Raw genomic sequence first — 11,073 nt, forward strand, 5'->3', positions numbered from 1 at the left:
CAAATAAAGGCTCCACTACTTCAATAGCTAAGGAACCAGCAAGGTTTAAATTCGGTTCTGAAGGGATAGAAGCTTGCCAGTGGCGTAGCGAGGGGGGGAGCAAGGTGAGTCATCATGCCCCGGGCGCTACTCACAAAGGGGCGCCAAATGTTCCGCAAAACAAAAAAAATTGCTGGGTAATTTTTATTATAATTGATTTCTGGAAAATATATTTTAAATCATAAAGCACTATTTGTAAATTGTGATAACCATTCATTGAATTTAGTAGGAGTTACTGCAGCAAAACAAGATCCAATCGTTGCCACATGTTTTGAAATAATTGAAAACATATATCTCTTTTTGTCACGTTCAACGTTACGAGGAGAATTATTAAAAAATGCTTTAACAAAAACTGTCAGACGTGAATCTGAAATACTATGGATAGCCAGAATACAAGCGGTTAGCGTTATCGTCGATCAGGACCGTCTTATTAGCATGCAGGAAAGGCCCGAGCACAGAAATTTTTTGGGCCCTTATAACATTGTATACTGTTTAAAATCGAACTAAAAAAAAAACTTCACATGCATAAAAAAGAGCATTTTTAACGCATGCAGTAATTTAAACAAATTTAAATACATTTTGATTTCCCCAAAAGATTGAATCCACATAAAAAACTTCATTAAAACGTAGAAAAATAGATTTCGGTAGACTTTTTAAGTTCTCCCGGTGATAAACTATTCAAATTATTGTTGTTTGCATGATAATCGATCACTATGTGTAAAAAGAATAACAAAATGCACACTTTATACAATGGAATATATTTATTTTTAAAACATAACGCAATTTTGTTTATTTTCAGTTTTTCTAAATATAATTTATAAAAAGTGAGGTTTTCAAGGTCCCCCTGAGTGCCCTCGGGCACAGCCTGGGTGTGCTCATGCGTAACGACGGTGCTATCGTCGATGGGCTGAAGAGTATAGTAGAACTATTAGAAAAATTAGCAGAGGACACTACCACTACAAGTGACACCAGAAGTGAGGCTACCAGGGGTGATAGTGAGCCCAGATCAAAATTCCGGAAAATTTCTTGAGTTTAAAAAAAAAAAAAAAAAAAAAACCGGTTTAAATTGAAAAATTAGAAAAAAATTAAAACATTGTTTTTTTTCTTTCCTTTTTCTCAATATTTCTTAGTTTACTTAAAATATATTTAAAATTTTGCACATACCTATGATGACCTGGAGAAGTAATTAAAGTTTACAAATATGTCTTTCTTTCTGGGGTTTATGATTATAACAACTATTTACTGATAAAAATTGAATATTAATCATGAATATATAAGCTTATAAAGTATCTCTCTGGCTCTCCTTTACAAACTAATAAAATAAACTGTGTTTTTTAATTCCACCTTTGAAAATTTGACTTCCGGAAACTTCTGTGATCAATAATTTTTTGAAACGTCTGGACCTTCGATCTCCGGAAACTTCAGGATCATTGTTGGCGAAAAAACCGGAAATCCGGATTTTTTCCGGAGCACAATCAGCCCTGGGCTACAATTCTGTTGCAAATGATAGTAATTTTTAGTTTCATAACTTTAGTTCATTTCTGGTATGAAATCTTAAGGATCGTGTGCTGCTCATATTACAAGATCCTAGAATGAATTTCAGAGAAGCGTTCCATTGAATCATTAGTGACTGAACTAGCCGAAATTTGAGACAAGCTCTGTGAAGAGGCAATAGAAAAAGCGAAGTCTCTTTGCGAAAAATGGGATATTGATACAAGAATACTTGTAAGAAGAAGCCGCAAAATGTCCCGGCTAGAGATGTTGGTCTTTCCGCTGAAAGTGAAATTTCTCTCGTTATGAAAAGTGTTCTTGATCGTCTCCAACAAGAAATATGTACACGATTAAGTGACCTTAATTTCAAGTATGGATTTCTACAAGACTTTGAAAACTTATTAAACAAGGAAAATGTTGATAACGATCTTGAAAAAAATTGCAAAAATTTGAGTGAATTTTACAATGGAATAGAACTCTTTAATCGAAATATTATGTGACTGTAAAATGTTACTCCGCAGTAGAAAAGAAATTGAACCTAAAACTCCATTAGAATTTCTTACTTTTATAATCTCGTATGGAGAAGATGTTTTTCCAAACCTGACGCTTCAAATATTCCAGACTATCTCAGCATCAATTACTAGCTGGAAACGTTCATTCAGCAAAATCGCCTAAGTTACCTAGCATTTTTAAGTGTGGAAGGAGAAAATTTTAAATTATCAACTTTGATGATATTATTGATAAATTTGCTTCATCAAAAGCAAGGAAAATTTATACATAATAATTAGTTTTAATAATGTATTAAAATCATATTATTATTAAATTTATGTATCAGCTTAGAAACAATAAATATTTACTTTTTTATTGTTTTAAAACTGCGTGTTCTTAAAATATTTCTTTATAAATATGCAAAATAAATAATAGGTATCTTTTGAACTAATTCTAGATGATCATATACATTTCAAAATCTAGTCTTGTTTTCTCAACTACATTTTTTGTCTCAAATTTAAAGCCTAGCTTGTGCCTATGACTTTATTTATTTTAATTTATTTATTTATAATTAATATTATATGGTTTTCGAATGGGGGGGGGGGCGCTAAAAAGGTATTGTACCCCGGGAGCGAGTTAAGCTCGCTACGCCACTGAAGCTTGCTAGAAGAATTTCATTACCCTTCAAGCTTATTCCACTACCTACAATAATGGAAGAAACACTTTCGGTTTTTGACATTTTTATAAATTTCTCAAGAAATGCTAAGTTAATTCTATAACTTCGGATATGTTTGGGTCATGCGATTTCCTATACTTATCAATAAATTTTACAGCTTTCTGGGATTTGAAAGGCCGAAAACAAATATTTTTGAATACACTATACTAGAAAATACAACAATAAGCGTGTAACTTGTACTTATTACTTTGGTGCTTATTAGTAATTATTGCATAAAATTTCCACAAACCTAGCTTCTAAATGATAAGGGGTTTCAAAAAAATTACATTTTGCATCATAAGACAAAATTAAACAACAAATGATACCTTACAATAGTACATTAAAATGTGATGATATAAAGAGAGAAAACATACTTTCATGGAGGATGATCCCCCAAAATGCTGCTGTCATTTTCAATAAATCTTATTTAATAGTACAAAATAAAATTTGTGGGAAACTCATTATCATTCAGAGGTTTCTTTGAAAAAGTACAAAAACTGAGCAGAAAATTGCTAAAAACTTTTTAAATGTGAAAGATATTCGAATCAGTCTATTTCATTAGACACGGAAAGCAATTAACTGCGAAATTTTATGAAAAAATTTTTTTTTACCTTTTCTCAGCGCATGTGAGGTATGAAATAACTAGTTTAAATGCTCAGAATTTGCACAATTTGTAAGGTTTTTTATCTTTAATAAATAAATAAAAAAATATAAAATAAATTTTTTTTTAATAAATTGTTCTGAAAATTTTTTTATATTATAGCCAAATTTTTGTTTTATATATATATATACTTTAGCTAGGTTTACGAAATGTTATTCATCGATAAAAAATAACAACTGAAGTGGTCAAAGCAAGTTACAAGCTTATGGCTATATTTTTCTGTCATAGGGTGTTCAAAAATACTTGTTTTAGTTCGTAATTTATTATCGCTCCTTTAAGCCTGTGAAAGCTTTGAAACTTATTGATAAGTATGACAAATTTCCTGACATAAACATCTCTAAATAACAAAATAATCCATGCTCAGTACTTTTTGAAGGATTTGAAAAAAATTTCAAAAGCTGAAAGTGCTCCCTCCATTACTATAGGGCAATGTAAGTTGTACTAAATAATTTGGAAAGGTGATCAAGCTCACCGCTAAAGGCGGCTAGTACTCAATACTTTTGATAATTTTATTCAGAACTATGGCAATTTAAGAGTATTTATAATTATTTTCCTATCAAGTGGACAGAAAAATTATTAAAAAAAATGAACATGACTATGAGCAACAAAAAAACTATCTATTTTGGGACGATATTTTATTACATACACAACAAAAACTAGGTTATTCAACATTAGAAACTTGATTGCTAACAAAGTTGAACATTTACAAAAAATATGAGGATAAATCACTTAACATTATTATAATTGCTACAACACTAATTTGCTTTCAAAAAATTCTTAAAAAATAAGAATAGATTTTGTAGAATGTCTGTTACAAAATTTTAAAATTTATTTCATTAAGAAATTTGCAAATGCAATTTTAATGTAAGGGCATTTTATTTTAATTGAATGTAAACAATAAGAAAAATAGAAATATTTTGTACAAGATATGGAAATAGTACTAAAAATAATAAACTTTAAAAAAGCATCTTTCACAATTTTTCTAAACTTTATTTCTGTATCCATTATGTCAAAATACACAGTATAAGTATGAAATTATAGAATAAGGCTCCCTACCGGTATCAATAAATATATGATTAGTAAGATTAGTTTTTGTTCAGAAACACTTACTGCATATATTACTAGAATAAGGTTCCTCACGAGTATGAACTCGAATGTAAAAATTTAGATCAGTATTATTGAAAATTCATTTAAAATATACTTCCAAAATATGGCGTATCACTTTTCTGAAAAAGATTGTATTTAGTAAGAAGACGTTTTTGAGATAAACTCTTATTACATTATGCTACAACAAAAAGGTTTCCTCTCTAATGTGAATACAAACAGAAAAAGCAAAGTCAGCCTTTTGAGAAGAACTCTTTTTACATATGCTACAAAACAAGTATGAATACAACTGTGATTACCTGGATAGTCCTTAAGTGAGAATAATTTTTACAAATACAAGAAAATAGCTTCTAAACAGTGTGAGCAAGAACATGTTTAGTCAGATGATCTTTTCGTGAATAACTTTTATTACATATATCACAAGAATCAAGTTTCTCCACAGCATGAACACGACTGTGTCTTATCAGATGGAAAACTCTTATTACACATACAACAAGAATAAGGTTTTTCACCAGTATGAACAAGCCTGTGATTATTCAGTGTACTTCTATCTGAAAAACTTTTACTACATATACTACAAGAATAAGGTCTTTCACCAGTATGAACACGACTGTGTTTAGTCAGTGTACCTCTTTCTGAAAAACTCTTATTACATATACTACAAGAATAAGGTTTTTCACCAGTATGAACACGACAGTGTATTATCAGATGGCATTTTTGTGAAAAACTTTTCTTACATATACTACAAGAATAAGGTTTCTCCACAGCATGAACACGACTGTGTCTTATCAGATGGAAAACTCTTATTACACATACAACAAGAATAAGGTTTTTCACCAGTATGAACAAGCCTGTGTTTATTCAGTGTACTTCTATCTGAAAAACTTTTACTACATATACTACAAGAATAAGGTCTTTCACCAGTATGAACACGACTGTGTTTAGTCAGTGTACCTCTTTCTGAAAAACTCTTATTACATATACTACAAGAATAAGGTTTTTCACCAGTATGAACACGACAGTGTATTATCAGATGGCATTTTTGTGAAAAACTTTTCTTACATATACTACAAGAATAAGGTTTCTCCACAGCATGAACACGACTGTGTCTTATCAGATTGCATTTTTGTGGAAAACTCTTATTACACATACAACAAGAATAAGGTTTTTCACCAGTATGAACAAGCCTGTGTTTATTCAGTGTACTTCTATCTGAAAAACTCTTACTACATATACTACAAGAATAAGGTCTTTCACCAGTATGAACACGACTGTGTTTAGTCAGTGCACATCTTTTTGAAAAACTCTTATTACATATACTACAAGAATAAGGTTTTTCACCAGTATGAACACGACAGTGTATTATCAGATGGCATTTTTGTGAAAAACTTTTCTTACATATACTACAAGAATAAGGTTTTTCACCAGTATGAACAAGACTGTGTTTAGTCAGTATACGTCTTTCTGAAAAACTCTTATTACATATACTACAAGAATAAGGTTTTTCACCAGTATGAACAAGACTATGTTTAGTCAGTGAACTTTCTTCTGAAAAACTCTTATTACATATATTACAGGAAAAAAATTTTCTTACAGGATGAATAACACTATTTAAAACAAGTTCACTTTTCTGAGAAAAACTTTTTTTTTCCATACTGCATGAGCAATTTGATAAAAAAGTCTGATTACATGAACTGCAAGAAATAAATTTCCCACTAATATAAAAAGTTTTAACTATCAGCCACTCTGTTTTAATTTAGTTTATCACCGTAAAGAATTTTTAAACAAGCAAGTGCATAATTGCAGTTGGCGGTAAAAGTTGTTGTTTACGTTATTGGTCGCTTATTTCTACGCACCTGATGTCCCGCAGTGGACTGATCGTTAAGACACGGTTCCCAGCAGATCACCGAAGTCAAGCATCACTGGCTACGGTCAGTGTGCGGGTGGGTGACCACTTGGATCAGTCTGCGTAGAGACCGAGGGTGTGCGGTATTGGTCCTCGTTAAACTGTGCTACCGTAAAGTGCTCGACTTCGCGCGCAGGTCGTCGGGCTACCGAAGCGGGGGCGCCATCCCCTCCGCAGAGGATCAAAATTGTGATGGCATGTCTTCGGATCATCCTCCGGGATGTTTCCCAGACCGTCGCCAATAGCCCATTGTGCAGCTCTAGTGCGACGTAAATTAACAACAACAACGCACCTGATCTCCAGGATCTTGGAACAGTTTATGACCAGTAGATGTCGCTACTACTGCATGGCAAAAAATTGCATATGCGATTTCTATAGAAATGTTGGAAAATTTTCGCGGATTGGGAAATTTTTCGCTGGCTAACCAAGTCTTTTGTTCGCATCTTGGAATTGGCATGGTTGCCAGTTAAGCACCGAAGTCAAGCATCACTTGCTTGCTGCCAGAAAGTGGGTAGGAGACAGTGCCGAGCATCTTTCACGGAAATTTTATTCGTGACTAAATTTATTCGAAATAAATTTGTTCTGAATTCATATGCAAATTTATTCATAATTCATCATTCATTAGACAAATTTGATTAATGAATAAATTTATTAGTCATAACTAATTTTTCTGAATAAAATTTTGAATGACCAGTGAAAAATACTAGCATTATGTCATATCCCTTATGAAAAAATCGAGGTATAAATGAGGTATCAACGAGGTATATTTGAAAGGTATAAAGGAGGTTGTTATTTAAATACTTCGTTAAGGTTGAAAAGGGTGCAAATGAATACCTCAAAATCTACCTCAAATATACCTTAAATATACCTTAAGAGGTATATATGTTTCAACCTGAGGTGTTTAATTTTACATCTGTGGAGAGGTAGATATTTACTACTTTAAAGTGTTTTATTTTCAACCTTAGGTTATTACTTATCAGCCTGAAGTATATTTTTTTGCACTTGTGGAAGTATTTTTTCAACAACCTAAGGTATATCATTTTACACTTCAGGTTATTATAAATCAACCTCAGGTGCATTTTGTTCTACCTCAGGTAATTATTTTTCAACCTCAGGTATATAATTTTATGCTTGTAGAGGTATATATTTATCAACCAGTGGTGTGTCGTTTTACACTGCTGGTTGTGATAAATCAACCTTGGGTGTATTTTGTTCTACCTCAGGTAATTATTTTTCAACCTCAGGTATATAATTTTATGTTTGCAGAGGTATATATTTATCAACCTGTGGGGCGTCGTTTTACACTTCTGGTTGTTATAAATCAACCTGAAGTGTATTTTCAACACTTGGAAAGGTTATTTTTTTCGTGTTCCATGTTCTACCTTAAGTATTTTTAGAAGTATTAATTTATCATCCGAAGATGCGACATTTTACACTTCAGGCTTATGTAGCTCAACCTAAAGCTGTTTTTTCAGTACTTAAGAATGTGAGGTGTTCACCTAGTTGATTAATTTTTAACCTCACTATATAAAAAATATAATATATATATAAAGATATTATCTATATTATATGAAGAATAATGTATCTCATTACATTTTTTCACTAGTAGAGATCTTCATTTATCAATCTGAAGCTTTTAATATTAAACCTTCGGCAGTAATTGCTTCTTTTGTTAAGTTATAAAAGAAGGTTTTAAATGCATAATTCTTCTGTAATTTTAATAGATTTCATTAAATCATCTTAAAATAACACTTATCCAAATTCTACAATTAGTAAAAACTATTTATGGGAACTCATATTTTCAGAAAATAGTTGTCTAATGTGCTTGAACTTCTTAAGCTATAAAACTACAAATTTAAATAATTAGTCAGCTGAAATTCAAATACTTTTATTTAAAACTAAAATTTTATTTTTTTACAAATCAACAAAATTATTTTAAATACTGTTTCCGTCTACCTGTTGAAACTTGTAATTATTGGAACCTAAAAGAAAAAAAAATGAATTAGTAATTAAGTCATATTTGCAATAATAGTGGCAGGTTTTAAACTATTAAAATTATTTTTTTGATGATTTAAATTAACTGGATGAAGTTAATTTTTTTTTCCAGATAAATAGTAGTACTCTTCTGCCATTTCTGTTCAATCCTCATAGCTAAAAAGCATGACAGGTACCACAGCCACAAAATAAAGTACACTGAAGTCAGTACTAACAATAACTACATTTACAGAAATTTAAAGATATAATTCCAATCTTAATATGCAATTTTAACACTTTGTATTTTTCTATACATTTGGTATCATTATGGTACTTGTAAGTTTGATAATTATATTTTCTTTCCTTCTTTTCTTACAAATCTTTAAACTCAATAAACCTAGTCTATATATTTTTAAACTTTTTGTCAGACTTTATGAAACTAATAGCTTGTTTATAAATTTTAGACGCTGAATCTGAAAAGGACTTCCGTTATTGTCAATTACATAAGAGTTTCCTAAAAAATAGTTATTTTAATATTTTTTAATAAATGTAATCAAGAATCAACAATCGTCTAATGAATTAAATCTTAAAGTTATGTACCAATTTTTATTTTTTTTTGCACTCAATCGAATAGAACAAATTACAAGTTGATAAGGAGCATTTATTTTAAAGTTGTGAGTAATTTTATGTGAGGAAAATGTCTAAGAGAGAATGATTTGAAATAATACTTTTAAAATAAGTTGAGTATTGATCTCCTATATAATTTATAATACCAAGCAGAATAAAACTAATAGCTAGTTGTTACAAACATTTGTTCAAATATAAAAACACATCCCTTAAGATGAAATTCAAAAAATTGCATATTACTTTTAACATTAAATGTCTTTATTTGCAATTGATTTTATTCAATTCAGCATTAAAATTGCATAAGAAACTATACTGACTTATTTCTAAAACATTTAAGATTTCCGAAAATCGCTAATTTTTGCAGTAGTGAACTATAAACAGCTACATAAAAATGCTCATAACCTTGAAACAAATTGTCATATAAACTTGAAATCGGGTTAAATTTAATTCTATTCAATATTTTAATAAGTAATAACAATCTGCTTAGTAAATAATTAACGTGGGTAAATTGAGAAAAAATAACACGTAGTGAAAATAGCAGTGTGATCAAACATAAAAAAGTGAGCTAGTACAGTTACTAGTTTTCAATTATCAAATATCTAACAAACTATTGTTATCAACAATTGAATAAAAGCTGTAGTTTATTAGGAGAGATTACTTTTTCTTTATGGTATGAATTCAGAACTATTTCCTAGGGGAAGGCTGAGCAGTAACTTGCTAGTCACATCTTCATCGCTGCTGCACATGTGCTAATTACAGCCTAGGTCATCTCAGCAATATCAGGGAACAGTGGATAAGCTCTGTAAATAAATATATATACATATATGTAAAAAAAAGAAATTGCACGTTAATCAGATTTTTTAAAAAAAAAATCAGATTTAAAATGCAGTGTCATTATACATATTTTGACTCATAAACAACAATATAAACTTTGCAGCAGATATCCGAGCAAACGATAAGCATACAGCTATAGTAGAATTTCAAAGCAAAATTGCTATTTTAAAGATATTTCAATTTTCAATGATTTATTTATAAGAGAAATTATGAACATTTTACTCAACTAATCAGCTTGCATACTGCAACGTTGTAACATATACATTTAAGCAAAATAAAAGAATTGTTACATTTGAATAAATTACAAACAATAAAATATACTGTGCATAACCTGATGTAACGATTCACCAGTAACGTTACCCTAAACAGCGACGAGAAATATTTCGATTGTTCTCTCTTATTGCTAAGCCTACACTAATAGCTTCTAAGAATATCCTCCAACTTACGCTATTTAAGATCAGAAGGCATCTTTAAAACAAAAATAATAAAATTTAAGTTTGAAAATTGAAGCATATTTGATTAAAAGTGATGAAACTAAATTAGTAAATGTCAAGCACACTTACCGAATTTCGAATACACTTTCGATTGTCAACACACTCCATTTGCCGGCTCGCACGGAACTCTGGGAATTGAGCTAGTTAGTATGAAGTGTACTTTAAACAACCTTAAAACAAGCTTAGGTAGAAATAAAATGACTTCACCTCAATAAATACCTCACTCTCGTTAGTTGAAATAAGGTTGATTTTTTTATACCTCATAAATACCTCTTTTGTTACAAGTGTAAGAAAAACAACCTGGTATACCTTGGAAACTACCTCATCAGTCTGGTTGATATGAAGTGATTTTAAAATAACCTCAAAATAAGCTTAGGTATAAATAAAATGACTTCATATACCTCTAAAAATACCTCACTCTCTTTAATTGAAAAAAGATTTATATTTTTATACTTCGTAAATACCTTATTCTCGTTAGTTGAAGTAAGGTTGATTTTTTTATACCTCATAAATACCCCTTTTGATACAAGTGTAAGAAAAACAACCTCGTATACCTTAAAAATCACCTCATCAGTCTGGTTAATTTGAAGTGGGTTTAAAACAACCTCAAAATAAGCTTAGGTGTAAAAAAATGACTCCATATACCTCAATAAATACCTCACTTTCTTTAGTTGAAACAGGGTAAAAAATTTTATACATCAGAAATACCTCTGTTGTTACAAATGTAAGAAAATCAACT

General features: G+C 30.4%; 1 protein-coding gene across 1 annotated transcript in view; it reads right to left on the reverse strand.

The window, feature by feature from the left end:
* Window positions 1–6,937, reverse strand: part of LOC122269713 (uncharacterized) — a 35,377-nt gene extending 28,440 nt beyond the window's left edge. The window contains exons 1-3 of the mRNA XM_087151532.1: window positions 6,900–6,937; window positions 5,568–5,734; window positions 4,931–5,359 (exon numbers count right to left, since the gene is read on the reverse strand). Coding sequence (XP_087007658.1) covers window positions 4,931–5,359; window positions 5,568–5,734; window positions 6,900–6,937 — 634 coding nt within the window. The remainder of the gene's footprint in view (window positions 1–4,930; window positions 5,360–5,567; window positions 5,735–6,899) is intronic.
* Window positions 6,938–11,073: the final 4,136 nt, after the last annotated feature.

This window comes from Parasteatoda tepidariorum, chromosome 9, assembly GCF_982258835.1.
Source record: "Parasteatoda tepidariorum strain Cologne lab strain chromosome 9, Ptep-v5.0, whole genome shotgun sequence".
NCBI classification, from domain to species: Eukaryota; Metazoa; Arthropoda; class Arachnida; order Araneae; family Theridiidae; genus Parasteatoda; species Parasteatoda tepidariorum.